Source organism: Leiobunum rupestre, chromosome 8, assembly GCF_980474605.1.
Source record: "Leiobunum rupestre chromosome 8, qqLeiRupe1.1.hap1, whole genome shotgun sequence".
NCBI classification, from domain to species: domain Eukaryota; kingdom Metazoa; phylum Arthropoda; class Arachnida; order Opiliones; family Sclerosomatidae; genus Leiobunum; species Leiobunum rupestre.
Window position 1 is genome coordinate 38,443,711 of NC_143391.1, and position 20,739 is coordinate 38,464,449.

Below are 20,739 nucleotides of genomic sequence, written 5' to 3' on the forward strand. Positions count from 1 at the left end.
TCTTTCAGTGTTGCGGGTGTTTTCCAGCTACATCCAGACGATTCCTTAGAGTCGTCAGTGCCTTGTCCAAGTGGAGGATGTGGTCTTGTTCTGATGTTCCTCCAATTAGTATGTCATCTTGGAAGGGTAAAGCAAGCTTGATTTTATCTAGGATTTACTCCATAATACGTTGGAAAATGCCAGATTATGCGAAGCGATACCTTGAGTTAAACGTGTGAAACGGAAAAGCCCATAAAATGTGTTTATTACCCAGTGGCGTAGCTAGTATAGGTGACACCCCGGGCTTATATCATAGCATGGGGTGACACCCGGGGCGGATATCATGGTGTGCTACTTACTAGTCTCTAGTTTGTGTATAATTTTATCACGCTCGAACGGGTGGCACCCGGGTAGGACCGCCCCCCCTAGCTACGCCACTGTTATTACCACATACTGGCGCGATTCCTCGTCGAATTGTATCTGATTGTAAGCTTCCCGTAGTTTTAGCTTGGAAAATAACTTACATCCTGCAAGTTTAGCAAATAGTGTTTCCGGCTTGGGGAGTTGATACTAGTTCCCATTCAATCGTGGGTTGACTGTACATTTGAAATCCCCCACAATTCGGATGCTACCATCTGGCTTTATTACTGCTACTATGGGGATGCCCATTCTGAAAAATGAATTACTTCAATGACGCCTTCTTGTTTCATTCTTTTTCATTATGGTTCTACAGCGTCGGCTCGTGGAAAGGGAATAGAACGTGCTTTGCAGTACTTAGGACTGGTATTTCGGTTTGATATGAATTTTTAATTTGCCCACTCTTGGAGATAATATCGACTTAATTTTAGCTAAATATCTTCTAGTGTTTTGGCAACCTGATCTTCTTATCCACGGATACTAGTTTAAATGTGTCTTAGACTAAGATAGGTAACTTGTACTGTCATTTTTCCTATTATCTCGACTCTGTCTCCTGTGAATGAGTGGAGTGTGATTAGAGCCGATCCAACGCCGCCATCGCCGATATTTTCTCTGGCGTCGAATCGCCGCCGAATTGTTTTTTAAATTTTCTACGTAAATTAGTTTTTGTACCCTTCAAAAACATTTTGCAATTTTTTCCCTAAATTTTCAAAATGGGGGGAGAAACTTTTGCCCCTTCACGCCGTCGCCGAAACAAATCAACGCCGACGATAATTTTTTAAAAATGGCCACCACCGGGTGATTTTTGCGAAACGCCGCCGCCGACCCAAATCAAATCGGTGCTATGCTCTAAGTTATTTGGTTCATGTTATTTGATAGAGTTTGATAAGCTTGAGCAGACAAGAGTGCGTCCAGATCCAGTGTCAACCCCGAATGGAATTGGAATATATGTGGTTTGTCTTACGAGGACGTCTTTGGTCAGAGTCTTTTTGGAGGCAGCCCCTAGCAACGTGGCCAATCTTTTTGCACCATCCACATGTGGCGAAAATGTGCTGCTTTATGCCCTGTTCCAGCACAACGAATGTGAGCGTCCGAATCAACTCTGAAACGACCATTTACTTGCAGTCCGCTTGGTTTTGGTTCCCTAGTGCTAGTGTTGATGTTATGCTACTTTTTATTTCTTTCGCTTGGGGGTTTCCTTTCTATTTATGTTCTGCGTGAGAGGCTATATTGTTGACGCTTGTATAGCCGTCTACCTTGTTGTTGTTATGTTTTCTGGGTGTTGCGTGATAAGCTCTCCATTGCCAGGAGTGTTTTAGTTGCACTCTCCAAAGTCAGTTTCTTTTGACTCTCTTCAGCAAATAAGCGTTGATGCATTCCCTCCTGGTTAATACCACTGACGACTCTGTCCAAGATTAACTCGTCTAATAACTCGCGAAGCTCGGTGATGTAATCTTGTACAGATTCTCCATCTTTACGAGTACGGCTGTTAAAATGGTAGCGTTCTAAAATCCTTGAAGGTTTGTGATCGATGTGTGCCACGATTTTTTCCTGTAGTTCCTCAAACGTGTTTTCTTTTATATTTGCGGTAAGAATTAATTCCACCTAGAGATCACGAGTATGGGGAGAAATAGCCACCCGGAGAATATCCACTTTCATGGCGTCATCCTCTATATCATTTGCTATAAAATAGGCATCAAGTCGCGGTGCATACTTCGTCCAGAAATCTTTGGTTTCGTCGAATAACGGCAATACTCCGAAAGGCTATTCTGTAAAAATAAAAAATGACAAAAAAAATCATGATCCGTCAAAAATGACAATGCGCGTGTGCATAAGAGGCTGCTATCTAAATATCAAACTAACGATAGTATTGGTCAAATTCAAAATCATGGCGATCTGTAATGGCGACGTAAGTGATTTTAATGAAATGTTTCGATATACGGTCGATGGTGACATTTTAAGTCTTTGGCACCAAAAAAAACATTTAGTTTAAGCATTTAGTTTATGATTTGATTAAAATACCGGATACTGCCACTACTTTTGAACTTATACAATAGATAGTTTGTTATTTCGATATCCGCCCCTTCTCTTGCCATTTTTGACGGAACGAGATTTATTTGGTCATTTTTAATTTTTACAGCTTTCCTGGTGCCTAGACTTTTCCTGCGTTGACGACGTGTGAAGTGTTTCATTTTTGTTGGGCACCAAGGATGTGTCGCAAAGGATGTGTTGTCGTCTGCCACGTTTCATGAAGTCATTTTTTGTTAGGCTTAACTCGTTCGCGGACGATGGCTGGTGCGAGTGTGGCAGCAGCGTTTGTTGAGCGCGGTGCTCTCGTCCTCGTTTTTGTGCGGAAATATTTCCTTTTTCCTCCTGAACAATTTGTGCAATTGTTATTTCTTCCTACTGGAAAATTTAGAAAGATGGAATTGGGTTGGGTTCCCTAAACTGTGTTCTTTTATTTCCGTATCTTCCTATGCAGACTAGCGTTTTTTTTCTCCGTTTGTGTGATATATATATATATCTAGTAGGCCACATTTTGAAGCTCTCTGGCACTCTCTTAACTCCTCGTAGGAAAATGGGAAAAAAAAACAGGCATACTTCTCAACTCACCCCTTACAACTCCTTCAAATTTTTGCATAACCTTTTGAAACACCCTGTATATAAAACACGTAAGTTTATGTTAAGTTAGATTAGGTTAATTAAGTTGAAGTTAGGTGGGTAGGGTAGGTTAGTTTAGGTGAAGTTCGGTTAGGCCCGACTTGGTTGGTTAATCTTTGGTTGAGTTAGGTTCAAAAATACTCAATGTTTTATCATTCTTTGCATTGCAGTCCACTGGTGGTTTTTGTTACCCAAACTATTTATACTACTCTGGTATTCGCCAAATATAAATCTTTTTATATATCTGGCAATTATTTGTAAGTTTAAATACATAGCGATGCATTAAAAAAACTTGAAAAAATTGACCGAAAAATAGAAAATTATTTTTCAGACATTTGGAGCTACATTTCTTTAACATTTTCGGACAAACGATCATTCTGACATTTGCAACACCTATTTTCGTTGTCGTGTTAACAAGATTATATCGGCATTGCTAAGAAAACGCCAATGATGGTCAGGTTATTATTTCCCAAACAGATATAATAATAATAACAATCAGCTAGGCTAATACCCAAGGCACCACCTTAGGCCTAATTAGTCATCAAGCTACTTTTAAAGCTATTAATTCAGGTGGCCGGGTTACAATGCGTAGGAGGGTGGTGGCAAGCCCTGTATGCCACGCGAGCCAACAGTTCCCTACACTAACTATTACCGTTAACCTCCACATTTTTTTATGGAAGGGGAAACCAGTGGGGAAAATCAACGCAGAAGGAGTTGTTCCGAGTTCTCACCCAGTGCCACAAGTTGGGATCAAACCCGGCTCCTCTTGCTGCGAGACGAAAGTGCTAACCACTCCGCCACCCCACATTTTTTGAGAGTATATCCTGATAATTTCTCATTTCTAGCAACTATAGTTTTTGAGAAAAACGCCTGGGCCGATCAAATTAAGACACCCTGTATAGTCAAAAATGATATGTTTATCGTGTTTAAAAAGTTGAGGGATTTAAAATATTTAATACAAGGACCTTTTCGCTCCCTTAAAACGTAAAAAAAACTCGCCTTTCGATCCCTAAATCGGATGAAGAAACCCTCCTATATTCATTCTTTTTAATTTATTTTTAATTTTTAGTTTTAAGGTTTGCTTGTTGATCCGTGACAAGAAATAATGTAGTGGCGACGTTTTTAAGGCGGGAATTAGCTACGACATGTGCCTACGATGCTACTTGCAAGCACCGAATTAAAAAAATTGATATTCGAACTAACGCGGGTACAGTGGGTTTTTCAAAAAAGGTTTCGGAGCTTATGGTGCACTATTTTCACCTCCGGAAACATATTTTGCTATGGTATACTGCAAAGTTACACGTTTCAAAGGAATAACATAACTTATCTCTAAAAAAATATTATATAGTTCAATAAATGTATTCAGGTACCAATAATATGGATATTCTAAGCGCCACGTCCGCGTACTTTGTAGGGAAGGCTCGCCTGCTTAAAACTCTTTCACACACGATCGCCATCTATGTTTATGTTTTGTGACGATCTTTCGCTACAAAGTACGTGATAATGGTACCAGAGGCTAATTATATAACTCCATACGCTTAGGTACCTCAATTAATTTTTGATAGCTCTGATGTTACCAAGAAAAGTGGCGAGCTGGTTGTACCTGGATCGAAGGTGCGGAGTTTTAACTTGGGGGAGGGGCAGGGCCTAATAGGTGCTATATATAAGTACCTGTTTAGATGATTTTAAATGTTGCCTAAAAAGATGATCGAATATGGCTCCATATTCTTCGTGAATCCTTTGCATTTCATTGATATGTTCGGCTACCCGTTCCATCCCTTTTAAGGCCTCTGCGAATCGTAGAGATTAAATTATTAGTCAATGCACATTTGAAGTATTCGCTGGTTTTCACTAGGGTAAATACGACGCTACGGCGACCGTTGACACTAATTAATTATTTTAAGCCTAACGACGAATTTTTCTTTGCGTCGACGACTTGACGCTCACCGTCGGGGCGTTTTGCCCCAGTGAAAACCAAAATGAATTCTTTATCGTTTTATAAGCTCCCTGACATATAACAAAGCGCAACCTGTTCGTCACAAGTGTAGTCTGCTTCTGGTGGAAGAATAGGTGTACATAGAGGGCGAAATATATTTGTCTCGTCATGCCATCTAACGCCAATGGAAATAATGGTTTTTACCACGAAAATTATATTAGACTGAATAAAGGCTGTACATTACGACGCGACATCTAAAGAATCTTCACATTTTATTATATTTTATTATTTCAGTTTAAATATTAGCAGAAATAAGAAAAAAAAACTACATTGGTATCATAAAATAAATTGTTATATATTTTTTTTAAATGTAGTTTGAGATACCAACATAGATGGTGCAAAGCAGCAGATTGATATTTTTTTTACCGGCCTGAAATTGACGAACGAGTTGCGCCAAAACACCTGGGATTGTGCTGACCCGTTCCTCTTAAACGTACCTGCCAAATGAAGATGTTCCTGAGATGTGGAGTCGGTCAGATGTTTGAGTTGCTGGAGCAGGAGAGGATATTTTAGTATCCTTTGAATAGGTTTGATCAGGTACGATTCGAGCGAGAAGGAATGTTGCCCTTTTGGGTTGCGAGATTGCAGGAACTCCGCCAACGCGGCGTTACCTTCGCCTAAGAATTACGGAAAATTACGCTCAACTCAAATCGTTTCTCATTTCGGTAATGTTATACGTACTAGGGTGCAAGACTTTTTGGGCTTTGGAATGGCTGGCGCAGAAGGAACTGTACAGCTTGAACTGGTCGGCATAGTAGAGGAACGAATTCCCCAATGCGAACAACACGTTCTGTTTAATCATATCAGGAAAATAATACCTTTAGAAACGACTTTAGCCACTCATTGATTGATGGGCCTTGGACTAATTAATAGAGGGATGATTCGGTGCTACGAAATCGGTCTATAGTCTTAGTCAGGGGTTCTCAACCTTTGTCAACTCGTGGAACCCCATTTCAGTTTCAAATTTATCGAGGAACCCTCGCTTGAATTAAATTTTTTGTGTCGAAAATAAATCTATCATAGCACAGCTCAAAATCTTGTGGAGCCTCTAGAATTTTAAATGGAGCCCTAGGGTTCCAAGGAGCTCCATTTCAGAATCACTGGTCTTAGTCGATAATTCAAAATAACTGTCAAAAAATCCAGCGATTAGTTTAGGAAAACATTTCTACTGGGCAAATGTCCGCCATTTTCGGTTTGGTAAAACATGGCTGCCAGACAAAAAAACCCTAAAAAGATAGCAGTGTTGTCAGATTCAGATAACTTTGTTTGATCACGGCCAACTTTGATCACGCGCTGTTCGCGCTACTACGGCCAACACATTCGTCGTAATTCCGCGCGCAAGTATTTTCCCCCTATAACCTGTACTTTAATGTGTAGGAGTTCAGCGCCACGCTCGGTGGCTATATTGTCTTCAATGTAAAAACTATACTAAAAAAATAATCCGCTGGGGCGCGACGTCATACACATCTTTTGCTCATAGGTTAACACAGAAACGTCAACGAATGAGATGGCCGCTGTAGCGCGAGAGATGCGCGAGAAATCAAAGTTGGCCGTGGTTTGATTTACACCCAAAATGGCCAACTTCCACCAAAATTTCGAGGAAGGAAATTAATATTTTGCGGCGTAGTGCGATTAAAAATATTTCAAAATTAATTTTGCGTGTGAAAATACGTCGCATGTTGGAGTATAAAGCTGGTATATAAGCCTCAAAAGTAGTGTCACAGCCAAAAATTTAATTTGAAATGAGTGCGAGCAATTATTCTCAACCCTCTCTAAAATTGGAATTACAGACTGCTCGTGTGAAGATACCACAAGGAGCTTCCATGTTTAAAAACTACGTAAGCAACGCCGCCTTACAGCGCCTTCGCTATTGCGATTTCAAGAAAAGGACGCAAAAAAGTAGGATCTTGTATTAATGTCAACAAGAGACGTTGCATAATAGGTTCGCTCCATCTGTTGCCTTCGCACATGCGCCGAATTAGTTCCGCGTTTTTCCCCCGTTAGAGGTGGTCAAATGTCCCCGTATTCATTAATCCAAGGACAGTTCGTGAAAAGGACCGATTCACACACCTTGAATTGACTGGGATGGTCGAATTTGTGGAAGTCCGGTTCGGCGGAGATAGCTTCTTCGAGGCTTTGAAGGAAGACCCTCTGGAACTGGACAATCTCTTGGATGTTTCCGAAGAGCGAGTTGATCTCAGAGTTCGACAGAAACGTCTCTTTCTTCATAGGCTCCAAATAATGTTCCAGCAAATTGTTCAAATGCTGTATTGCCCCCAAATATATGCACACATTGAACAAAACAGACTCGACTGACAGCTAACATACGGCTTCTCCGTTCTTCCCTCGATCTCCCTTCCCCGAAAAAAACCAAGACTCTTACTCTCCCTCACCATCAAGACCACCGTCATCCCGACTTTTTAAAGATAACAGTACCTCAATGTTTTGGTGTGAAACACCAACGATTCACTTTTCTGCCACTCGCCGCACTGGCATTTAAGTTTTATTATATACAGCCGCATCTCTTCTCAATGACACTGACTTTCGAATTATGGAAAAGCAAGTTTTTTGCGATATGCTAAGTATACGCGACGGGACAAGCTAGCTTTAGATTTGACTCAACGATTCATTTAACATTGCATTTAAAATGTAACATATTAATGGTTTTATTTCTTAAAATCAACTTTTCCAAAATTAAAATCAATTTAATTGTTATTAAGGTCAATAATTATGAAAACCGTATTTCCTTAGAAAACATCGTTTGACTCCTTTGACAAGAGCCTCGCCTTTAGTCGGTCTGCTTTAATGTTAATTTTCTTACCGAACCTTTTCTCAGAAATGACCCTCTCGCGCAGCTCTGTCCTGCACTACCGGACTCAGTACTATATTGTAGTCCTTGGTGGTAGTTTTATCGTCTTGGGAATAATTAGACACTAGGGGCTCTGTGAATATTCAATAAGTTTGAAAATTAGTTCGGTGATAATTGTTCTAATTGTCATACTTATTGTTAATATGTTACTTATGTCTGAATTAAACTCCTACACTCTGGTATATAAATGACAAAATCTGCGATCATTGCTTCTATCAAACTCAACAAGCCAAAACTAGAGGTAAAAGACTAAAAGTCAAGAAGTCATAAAAGAAATCTTACCGTCATCGTCCTTAAAAGGTTTGTATTCTAAATAGGAAAATCGTTAAATACCCCTAAGCTTCTGTTAAACACGGTGGCAGAAATGTGAAATTAGGTGTTCTACCATAAATACTTTGTACTTCCTATAATTTATAAATTTATTAATCGAATCAAATAGATATTTTCAGTGGCGCTTTTGAAGTGTTTGAGAGAATCTTGGTATTATAGGGGCCACCAAAAACTAGGACGGAATGTGTTGAAAAATTTCGTTTTAAAATTTAAGAGACACATTTTTCGTCACTTTTAAAATTAATTTAATTTGGTAGGACAAATCCGCATTATTATTAAATAAATTATGAGTGGAAGTATTCAAATGGAAATGCGAAATTTCTGGTGTCCCCCGTTTCGAACGGTAGAGAGCCATGTCCCTTTCAGTGTCCTGGTCGGTTGGTATTTAAAATATAATAAAAACATGCGATCTCTGAAGTTTGCAGAGTTCCATTGATAAAGAGATAGAGAGAGAATAAAAATAAATGTTTATTGTTCTTGTAGGAGATACCTCTAACCTGCCATCCTGAAGCTAATATAGAAAAATTAAACGTTATTTCGAAAAGAAAAGAAGAAACGTCATTCACAAAAGAAAATTAAAAATATGTAGAAGCAGACATCGATACACGAGACGAACACACCAAGAGCAACAACGACACCACAAGGAATAGACGGATACAATTTACGACACGCCACTGAAAGCAGATTTCACACATGCGACGCTACTTCATATGTTTTTTTAATGTGATCGAATTAGAACCGTACGCGAATTATTTGATTAATTATTCGAACTCAAATAGACAAACGAAAAAAAAATAGGGATGTTCATTATCATTTTCAATTCACCTACCAGACTGATTCGAAGTTTATTAATATAAAAACACCCTATAGGAATTTCATTAGAATTTTGAATGACAATTTGCGCTAACTAGTCTACAAACTAACTACCAAATTATTGAAATAATTCTTAATATAACACGAAGAAAATTGTCAACTTCAAACGATAGTTTTCCTTTATTCCTAAAATAATCGACTATCAACAAATACAATTTTTCTGACTAAACTTACTAATTTAACTTTTTTAACAATTAAATAGTTATAATTAAAAGCCCTTTTTATTAAGGCAATTTCGTCTAAAACGGCACTTTTTTTTAGAATTTGTTAAAATCGTTAACGTGGTAGTTGAAGGTTGGGCGTTTGTTCGAAAATAGAATTCTGCACGGGGATTTTCATAAACATAGCCGGCTAACCCGCAAAATAAAGCACTGTCAAAGCCACGGTCACACTACAGCTAAAACGCACTCACAAACTATTTTTAATTTAAACCAATTTATATCCTCTTGGGCTCAAAATAGCTTTTTAAGTTGGAAGTTCGTACCTGAGGAATTGGCGGGTAGTTAACGACGGCTAAATTAATTTATTGCTAGCTTTGTGATACATCGGAATACAAGAAGACGATAAAAGTATTTGGATGATACTACAGCATTGGTAAAAAGGGCGTACGCTTACAATTCCGTCATCGTGCGCGCAGCTGTAGCCAAAGTTATACTAGAAGTCCATTTTGAAGAATATTAATTGTTTTACATGGCGCGAAGAGGCTTCGGCAGGTGGCCATGATGCATGCTAGCTTCTGTGATAAGCCAGGATACACGAAGAAAAAAGTGATTGGATAACACTTTAGCATTGTTAAACAGCCAATAGGCTGAGGTTCACGTTTACAATTTAATAGTCGTGTACCCAGCTGTTGCTAAAAATACTAGGAAGTCATCTTGAGAGTACAATGGTCTTACAGGGAGGGTGAATGAATAAACTAACATCGAAATCCTGGTCAATGGCTAGTTTTAATCGTGGTGCTAAGCGTTTTAGCCGCTTGCGTAACCGTAGCTATAGAGGATCATATAGATATAGAGAGATTTGAAAGGGTGGTGGGCGCATGGTTGAAAGATGATAGATAGATAGATAGATAGAAACGAAGGTTTCGAGGCCAGAATATTGGTCTTAAGTGGGCGTTTTAACGAGACGGGTATGTTATATAGATATAGTTGATTTAATTTTAGAATTTCGGTTCGCAGGAGCTAACAGTTACCTTTTTTAAAGAATCCACGTACCACTCGAGGAGATCGCTCATGTGCTGAAGGGACATAAAATGGAAACCAAGAGAGAAAAAATAAACGAGGCGTCAGTCGCTTTTGTTTCCTCGCACTCAGCCCAAAATCGCATAAATAAAAATACATTAAATATAACACACAAAAGCTGCGCAACAAGCCAACTTTCACGAAAAGAAAGCAATATAATTATTATAGTTTTTCATTCCATTGTCTCTTCTCTAAAACGGAATCGATATAATTTTTATTAAGATCGCTCTGAAATAATTCTATTAATTATTATTATCTTACGAGATAACTATCCACCTACCTATTCGCTTGAAACGTAGGCTTCCACTGATTTTTCTAAATTCGGTTCCGAAGAAAAATAGTGCGGGATGAAATAAAGCTGATAATAGAGAGGTTAAACTAGAGCTCGAAAACGTGTAGGGGCAACTTGACGTATCTTTGTTTGTACAGCCTGCACCTCGTACAAGTTCGACGCTACACGTGTGAAACGAATGGGACTTTAACGTTAGACAGGAATCCATACCTCTACTTGGAATGCTTAACCTGCCGTATTACGTATAGTAAGATCATTTTGATGGCTTTGGCCCCGCATACGAGAGAAAAAACGTTCCCCTCTCGCGTAGCTGTTTGTTAAGTTAACATAGTGACGTCAAAAAAACCGTCAGTCAGATCGAGACAAAAATCTGCCGCGATAAACATTCCAAGTAGAGGTGTAGATTCCTGCGTTAGACCGATGACTGGCCAAACTGGCTACATGAATCCGTCTGGTGGTGCAAAATGTAAACTTATGCACAAATCCCCTAATGCGTGCTACCAGATGGCAAGAGGTAGAGGGGGGAGGATTTGCACTTTTTCTCCGCCAGGTAGCGTAGATTCTATTTATTTTTCTCCCGCGTCTGTCTAGTGCTGAATACACCCGCCTTTATGCCAAATTCACACTTAATTAGGGGGCCTTGATAGTCTTATGCCTAGATGGATACTTTCACACAACAATGTTAAAAAATTCTGATTATACAAATGGATGTTATCTGGCTGACTCCTAAAGTAATGGTTTCGAAGTTAATGAAAACTAGTACGGTTCCTGGCTTTAGTTTCATATACGGCAAGGTAATATCGTTATTAATTTTACAGAAATTGTGCAAATCCTTTCATATTCAATAGCATTAAACTACCCGTGACAATTTTACCAGTAGCAAAAGCATGGAATATACTGTAATATCGTATTTGTTCCGGTGGTGATTATAACAACGTAAAGTATTGACCAAGGGGAGTTGGGGTGTGGCTTTCCATGGTAACGCGTATCGGTCGGCCATGACATTAAGACGCCCATGGCGGTGACGTGTTTATTTCGCAGAATCGTGTGGCGCTTTGTCTCGTGATCTGTCAATTAATCTGTTAAATTAATGTCATGGCGGACGCTACTAGCAAGCACCCACCTCGAACCTACGAAGGTACAAGTTTCGCCGTCATGGACTTTTTTTTTTCAAAAATAAGACAATTAGCGGTTTTATTTAACATGCAAACAATGATAAACTATAATAAGACTGAAAACTTGATACACATTACTTATTCATGTGGTCAAATTCCTAGAATCCCTAGATTCAAAACTCCAATAGCGTCAATTCGCCATATTATTTGTTAAAAAAAAAACATATTGATACTAAAATGAAAAAAATGTTAGACCAAACTAAAAATGCACAAGCTCCCCTAAAATATACGAAAATATATACACAAGACAGTGTTACCGATCTCGTGGAACCCTATCAAGGGTTTCCCTTAAAATTCGGCAATGGAATGAAAAACTATAAATTTTAACTAACAATCCACAAAACTAACTAATAAATAATTTATTTTCTAGTGGGTATGGAAAACAAACGTAATGCCATATTAAATCGGAGGAGTCGATTGATTTCACGAGTAACCAGGAAAAAGGCAGGTGAATGAGTGACAAGATTGTATATATGCACAACACAGATAGCTTTGGACCTTATACCTGTATTATTCTCGTAAACCTTAATTATTTTCAAAATTGTAAAAGAGTTAAAAATCATGGCCTCACCCATCGGCCCAACGAGAGAGGGAGCCCCCGGGTATGAACAAATAAAGGTACCCGAAGCGTTTAGTTATTTCCAGAAATAACGGATCTCTGGGCCCCGGAATTCCGTTTTACGGAGATCTGGGCTTACTCTCTCCGGCCCTGCTCATCCACGAAAATTAACTATCAAATAAAATAATTTTCACTTCAACTGAATACTTTCAAAACTTTGGTTGGCTCCATCATGGATTAAATAAATAGCTTCAACGTTAAAGCGTGAGTTCATGTTTCAGCTAGGCTAGTACCTAAAGCATCTCCTTAGGCCTAAGTCATCTAGCGACTTTTTAATGCCTGTTAGCAGGTGGCCGGGTTACAATGCGTAGGAGGGTGGTGGCTAGCCCTTCGTGCCACGCGAGCTAACAGCTCCCTACTCGAACGATTACGTTTAACATCTACCTCTGTTCGTAACCATTATATTATGATTTTATTAGATACAGAAAACAGCCGAAGCTCTTATATTAAAAGGTCAACCAAAAATTCAGAATTTGAATTTATATGAAGACCAAGGGATTACTGGACAAAATATTTTCGGTTGGTCGGTTACCAGATTAGCCTGGCTAGGTTCATTATGCACTTTATAGGCGCAATTTTTTGTTTACAGCTGTTTTTATTTTCTAAAGGGCAAAAGCAAGATTTCCGTTAAGGTTGGTTTCCACATAATTTATTTTCCTTTACTCGCATAAGCACCTTTCTACGTTGAGTTTAGTTTGGTTTCCACTAGCGCGTCATTCAACTTTGGGACGTACAAACGTTTTCACGCGTGTTAAGAAAAATACATTATGACGCGCGCTAGTGGAAACCAAACTTTACACTTTTTTTCCGTGTCGCGGCTTGTTTACCCTTTTGAAAACCCAACCTTATTTCCAGCTCCACTTTCAGCCAAAGTGGCAAGGACTATACAACGATTACCTTGCAAGTCCAGGCTCTGAGAATTAAAACTTTCTAGCAAATTGCTGAATCGGTTTAATTGAAAAGTAGTATCTATAGAGTGCTTTTAATACGAAACTCACGACGTCACCAATGTAATTTGCCTATTGATAAAAACCGGTAACTGTCATGGCGGCCACTATTAGCTGTGACGTTACAAGTTTTCACAATCGTATCACTCTATTCAGACGGCATGTAACGGAAAAGCGGAGATTGATGATTTGTCCCCGTATAAATTCAAAATCTGCAGTCTTTACTGTTGGTGTATTCCGCTAGGTGACGTTAGAAACACCAAGCGAACGTAATTTTGGTTAGCTTTGTGTCCCTTACCGAAGCTAGTTAATAAATCCACAGTTCCATCATGGAATGGACCAACCAATTTTTGAAGGCATATCAAAGTGAAAACGATGTCATCGATGAGTAAATATAAGCAAGGGTCACCTTGACGTAAGTTCTTTCGGTCTCGATAAGTTCCATGATGACCTTCCTCAGTTTCTCGCCATCCGACAACTGTCTTCCGGGCGTGAAGGGTGCGGCGGAAGCGGCGACGGCGGACGCCGCGCTGACAGACGAAGCGGACGTTGCCGCCGTCGAAGAAGAGCCGCCCGCCACCGACGAGGGCGCCGAAGAGGTGGAGGTGGGCGTGAAGGGCGCCTGCCCCGAAGAGCCTAGGCTGGATCGACGCCTTTCCAGGGGCGCCCGGCAGTATTCCGTCACTTGCTCTGCCGTCTGTTTTACATCGGCCACCAAGAAATGCGGAAAAGAATAAAACTCCAAATTGGAAGCGTCAAGAAAAGATACTAGTCATTGTTGGAAGGGTGTCCTAAGCAGGGTTGGCTTTTTTGATCAATTTTGATTTAATAAAACGCTTTGTCCGCTCGTGGCGTGACCGGGCTGGCGGACGACGGGCTATAATTCCGTTGCTAACTTTCTATTCTATCGGTAGCCTTGATGATGCCTGTTTTTAAAGAGTCGTCTGCTTAGAGGAGCTCTTCTAACTCGGTCACACCACTAGTGGCGAATATCTCTTCGTGTATTTTTTTAAATTATTGATTTAAATCTCACTATGTATTTCAATAGATCTGTACACATTTGACAATAGAAAAGATCCTTTCACAGGGGTACCGCCATTTAAGGCAGAATTTTAAATACCCCGCTAAAACTTTTAAATTGGCGCCATCTAGTATTAAAAAACTTAAAGTTTGTGATTGGGTCTATTTGATTTAAATCGAGTAATTTAATTGAAATCGAGTCATTTAATTTAAATCGAGTAATTTATTTGAAATCGAGTAATTTAATTTAAATCGAGTCATTTTATTTAAATGGAGTCATTTGATTTAACTCGGGCCATTTGATTTAAATGGAGTCATTTGATTTAAATCAAGTCATTTCAATTAAATCAAGTATTTTTAAATTCATTTTGTGATTCAAATCAAATGCATTTCAGTTGAGGAAAAATAGTTTCCAAAATAATACGCCATCTACGGTGGTCGTATTTTAATACCAAATAAATCTGATCAAACTAAAATATTAATGAAGTTTAACCAAGGTTTAATTTTATTTTCGTTGATAAAACCGATAAAAGAAAAACATTTATCAATTATACTGGAATAGAGTCATCAATTGTTTAAAAATCAATAAATTCAATAAAAAAATAAAAAATCGATTGATTTGACTTTTATTAAAATAATCAAAAGGTGCCAACCCTGGTCCTAAGTATCGTCGTTAAACATTAATAAGGATTTTGCATAGAAGTATAAGTAGTTAGGGAACAATATTATGTTCTTAAGATAAACTAAACAAATTCTCTTACCTTTAGAGTATAATTTAATCGCTAAGTTGAATATGGCATTTTTCAAAAGCAGCTTTTACCAAAAGTTTAAAGGGGAACGGTCAAGCTTTAACCAGTTAACCCGTTAAAAACTAAAATTTATGGCGAAAACCGCATCCAAAAATATTGAGTGGTTAATTTTTAATAAAATAAAGAAATTTCGGGAAATCGAAAAGTGCGCGTCCGCCGCGACACCTGGTGAGAAGTCAGTGAGACAGAAAAACAACGTAAAAGCGCGCGCTGCTGAAGACGCAAAAAATTTGTTTTGCAAGCGCGGCGCGTTCCAGTTATAATAATAATAATAATAATAATCAGCTAGGCTAATACCCAAGGCACCACCTTAGGCCTAAGTCATCAAGCGAACTAAGCCTAAATTGCGCGATTTTAAAAGTTAGGATAGTTCGCAAATCGCTCATACGGTGTTAGGGGCGCTGGCGGCAGCCCCTAAGATGGCGGCGAAAATTCAAACCCAAACACCTGGCGTTATTTTTCGTTTCAACTTTTTGGGCCAAAAGCTATTTTTTCAAGACAAAAAAAGTACGTGTTAGTATATTGAACGTCTTGTTAATCTTTTGATACGGAAATAAGGCCATATTTGGAAAAGTTCCCCTTTAAATTATCTCTCTTACGAAAGTAGCAACCGTCTTCACCGTAAATATGAAACATGTGCCTTAGCAGGCGAGAGGCACCAAATTACACCGCCTGATGATGTAAAATGTCAAAATTTTACACTTACGTATATTTACTTTAAAATTATAATTTCCAGATGTAATTGTTTTATAAAGTATTTCGCTCTGCACAATTTTTTTTGCGAAAGCGTGTTTTGAGAAATCAGCGGGAACCTGCGATGGTACATGTTTCCAGATAGGATACTTATCTATTTCATACTTCTGCTTTTCAAGGTTTTAAAAAAATGTCACCATAAAAAACTACTTAAAAAAATATTGATTTCAACGTGATTGTTTTTAAAAATATCTTTAAGCTTTAAAATTGTGTAAAAACGCTCCATAACCTAATAATATGCTTTGAGCTTCGGAAATATAGCGCCATCTGCCTTAATATAAGTCAACTAAATATGTGAAGAAATAGCAGACGACTTTGGAAGGTTTTTCGGTTGAAACTTTCAGCTGTTGTACAGTGAGGATTTTGAATGAGCAGACAGCTTTCATGTATTCAATTTAAATCTCAGTCGGTAGACGGCGACACTTGTGACCAAAATTTAAACTACGCACGAAGCCTAAACCCTAAAATACGCAGTGGGCTTGTTTTTTTTTAAACTCGTTTTTTTTTAAACTTACGACCGCTATTCATCCTTCTATACATAATCCTTACTCAAATATGTAATAAAAATCATCCAGTATAATCTAAGCATTTGAAAACCCAGCAGGTTGAGTAGGAATTATATTGGCTAGAAGAGAAGTTTCGGGGTAAAGAGAAAATTGCGAGAAAGAAAGTGAGAAACCTATTCTCGAGTTACCTTTCTGCAGGAATCTTCGATGACTTTGAGAAGATTATCGATTTGTTGGCAAGAAAGGCCGCTGTAGATATCCTGGCTGCTGGGAACCGGGGAGGGGGTGGGCCGCCCCGATGTTTCGGGTGATTTCTCTTGAGAGCCTGACGAATATAATACCGTTATAGGTCAGTCCGCGTCTTTCCGATAAAAAAGGGGACTAGGATTCCGAACGAGGGCAGTAACACCACTCTTTTCATACCAAGAAAGTATTCAGTTACTGAGTACGTACCAGACCCTCTAATCTCACGGACGGATTAAGGGGGCCAAAAAGGAGCTACTGCCACTCGGGCGCCAAAGTATAATTTTATATCCTATCAAATCACGAAAACCAAAATATTTTTTAACTATATGAAATAAGGCTGCCCCAAGTAGTTTGACCTTGGATTAATAATAGTAGTTCCTACCTGGATCACTTGGAAAAAATCTGACCCGCAAATGGATTTTGCGACAGCATCGCCGCTTCGGCGAAGTTAACGGGGAATTTCCGAAACTCCCGTAACACGGAACGATAGTGTAATATATCCAGGTAGGAACGACTATTATTTATCCAAGGTTTGACTGGTGGGAGAAACAGGATGTTACGTTTTGCGACCATCTCCCTTGTGTTCTGAGCTCATTTGGGGGCGCTCACTGAGATATCCCCCCCCCCCCCGGAACACACTCTGCTTAATCCGGCCCCGCGTGATTTACTACCTAAGCTCCTCTATCAAGGAACGTTTTCCGTTATCTTTCGATAGTTAGTAGATTCTCAATTATTGCGTCAATTTAAAAATATTTCAAGATAAGTCCATAACAGATGCTATTAGGGTATCAACTGTGATTTTCAGTCTTATAAGAATGAGGGAAATGGGTCCAATATGAAAAAACTGTTAGCTATGGTTCATTTAAGGCAGTGGTACATTCGTAAGAATGGTAAATTACAAACTTATAGTATTAGGGAAATGGCTCCAGTATGAAAAATATAGCAGGCCGTTGACTTCGATTGATTTACTTCTGGTAGTACCACCGAGTGTAACTATAAACTTATGGTAAACGTTTCGATTCGTACGTTCTCAGTAAACCTGATACGGGTGTTGAAAGGAAGGAGAGAAAGAGAGCTTACCCCACAGGGGCGACGGAACTATAAGTTTCCCGATCATTTCCTCGCTCAAGGCACTGTCGCTGGGAGGCGGAGGACAAACCAAGGATTCGATGTAGTCGTCGGTCGTTTTCAGCGGGCCGCCGCCCAAGCTACTGGCCAAGCCCAGCGAGCCCACGGGGGTCATGACGTCCGGGGGTTCCATGCGAGCCGATCGCATCATCATGCAGAGAGACTGTTCCTCCTGGAGGACGCTCTCGATGTACATCATGTCCAGATCGCTGACGATGGCCCCGTTGATGACCATGATCTCGTCTCCTTTTAACAGACCTGTCATGGAGGAAGAATTGCTCATGGTTACTCTTTCGGAGGCGCTGGTACCTTAAGTAACTGGAGCCACAGCCTCCCGATTCTCCGAACCACGCCTCTCCGCTAAAGCAGGGTTCACGGCGACGACATTGAAAGCATGGGATGTAGTTCTACAGCCTATTAACCTTTAACTTTAGTTTTGTTCAATCATGTTTTTCATCGTCGGGTACTCAGGTGTACCAACAACGCTAGTTTTTGCCATAATAACTACCCGCCGAACCCGCTTGTAACTGCTTTTCGAACCAGAGTTTAACAAAAGATATTTCGTCACAAACTTTTTTGATCCAACTATGATATAAATGGTTAAATATTTAGATAGTTATTGGGTTTTCACTAGGGGTTATTGTGGCATAAGTTGGACTCTGCGAACCTGACACTAACATGAACGAATATCAATCGCATTATTTAAGAAACCTATTTTTTAATTTTCATTTTATATTAAAAATTAAGTTTAAAAATGCATATCAATTTTTGGCTGATACCATCAATTTTACAGAGTAAGTTATTAAAATTATATTGTAGTGATTTCTTAAATTTTTGTAGTTTTATAAAAAGATAGCAAATATTATTGCTTGTGAAATAAAATCGTAAACGTTTTAATTTCCAAAGTAAAACCAATGAATTGGGAAGATTATATTCCCAACTCACCGACGAAATCCATTTCCCTCCCTGGTAATCCATTTGTCAACTCACAAAGTGTATATGCTCTTCAGAGTGATTAAGTCTGATAATTGATTAATCAAATATTGATAAATTTCATAGTTAAAAATGCCGTTCTAAGTTTATTAAAATTCAATTTGTAACCAAAGAGTTTGGTTGTGACTTAAGGCTAAACATTGATCATATTTGATAGAAGGCCATTTTTAGTTATGGAACCTTAAATTGGAACTAGTCATTTTTAAATACAAAACTAGAACTTGTCATACATTAATACCATAAGGCTGGTGCTTTCACAATCAAAACATGCGTATCATTATTTTCATTAAATATTTGCGTACTTTTAAATATTCTGATTTAACTTCAATTAAGTTTAAAAATTTCAAACCAAATATTTTTTCAGCTAACTTCTAGGAATTTGTGCTATGAATTTAGCATATTTAAAAGTAAACTAAAAAAAATAAATTTGAAAGATTAAAAATCATAATTTATACTACTAATGAAAATTTGGTATTGGTCCATTTGATCGAAAAATATGTGATCGACAGTCGATCATTATACGTTGCAATTGATTGAAATTCCATTTGATCGAATCCCATTTGTCATTTGTTTCATAAGATCGAACCTTCAAATGATCGAATACTATTTGATCGAATTCAAAAGTATTTATAGTACCAGTTGGTATGTTTTTATTTTACCGAATGTCAATATGAAGTGCAGAAGGAATAATGATGGAATAATTCATTGCTTAAGTGCAGAAGGAATAATGATGGAATAATTCATTGCTTTAACTGTACAGCCACAAAGATGAAGATATTTTTACTTTATACACTATATGATGGAATTTTTTATGACATCGACGATAACGGCCCGTTGTTTTTGATATATATAAATAGGGTCAGGTTAGGTTAGGTTAGGTTACGTTGATGTACGCGCGCCGTAGGCGCGTATGCACCGTTGTATACGAGGGGTCTGACCACGTTCACGGCCCTTCTATTGCTAAAAATTAGGTACAGAGTTCGTTTTTTTAATAGGTCTTTCTATTAATTATGTCCGAGATAATATTTTGTTTTCTACGTCCCTGCGCTCAGGTTATTTTTCTTTAGTACAGTTTAAAGAAATAATTATTATTCATAGAGTCTACTATATCTCATTCTGACTAGATGTTTCCTTTTCGATTTACTCCCAAAAACTAGTAGTTTTACCCTACAGTAGCTTTCGATCAAATTTCGTTCGATCAAATGCCATTCGATCAAATGCAATTCGATCAAATGGAAATTCGATCAAATGGGACCCGTTCGATCATTTGGGAATCGATCAAATAGACTCAAACCGAAAATTTAAATACAAAAATTAGCTAAAATTGTCAAAGGGAAACTTTCTTGCCTTAAAATATAAGTTTAAATTTTGGTTTATTTGATCATATACAAAACTAGAACTTGTCAAATTGGAAAATGTTTAGCCTTAAGTTACAACCAAACTGTTTCGTTAAAAAATTCATTTTTAATAACTTACATGTACCCTTGTAAAATTGCTGGTATCAGCCAAAAATTCAGACAGATAAAACAAAAACAGCTGCAGACGAAACAGCAAAAGACGATAATTTTGTCTCACTATTTGATTTTCCAGGTCGCGTCAAAATTCTAAGTTAAAAGGAACCACCTATGGACTGCATTGTACAGGATGAAAAATTGGTGAATAAGTAGATAAGTCCATAATGAAAAGGGATAATAAAGCTAAACCCTAAACAAATTTGAAGAAATTTAAAAACTTACTAATAGCTTGATAGTGAGAATTCTCACTTCTCAAATTTTTACGGACCTTCTCACAGGAGGTGACGTAATCTCTTCTCACGAGTTCTCTTAATGCCTCCGAGCATTCTCAGTTGGTCAAAAAGAGGGAGATAATTATTAATAAAAAATGG

General features: G+C 38.4%; 1 protein-coding gene across 9 annotated transcripts in view; it reads right to left on the reverse strand.

The window, feature by feature from the left end:
• The window catches only part of sif (guanine nucleotide exchange factor still life), a 165,027-nt gene that overhangs the window by 7,747 nt on the left and 136,541 nt on the right, over nt 1-20,739 (reverse strand). For 4 of the 9 annotated variants that reach the window (XM_090156556.1, XM_090156550.1, XM_090156552.1 and 1 more), the window contains 8 exons: nt 17,814-18,119; nt 16,674-16,812; nt 13,809-14,112; nt 10,318-10,362; nt 7,124-7,318; nt 5,735-5,843; nt 5,491-5,670; nt 4,729-4,847 (listed from right to left, as the gene is read on the reverse strand). In XM_090156556.1, coding sequence (XP_090012682.1) covers nt 4,729-4,847; nt 5,491-5,670; nt 5,735-5,843; nt 7,124-7,318; nt 10,318-10,362; nt 13,809-14,112; nt 16,674-16,812; nt 17,814-18,119 — 1,397 coding nt within the window. The remainder of the gene's footprint in view (nt 1-4,728; nt 4,848-5,490; nt 5,671-5,734; nt 5,844-7,123; nt 7,319-10,317; nt 10,363-13,808; nt 14,113-16,673; nt 16,813-17,813; nt 18,120-20,739) is intronic. The other 5 variants (XM_090156551.1, XM_090156557.1, XM_090156555.1 and 2 more) reach the window with 3 other exon arrangements.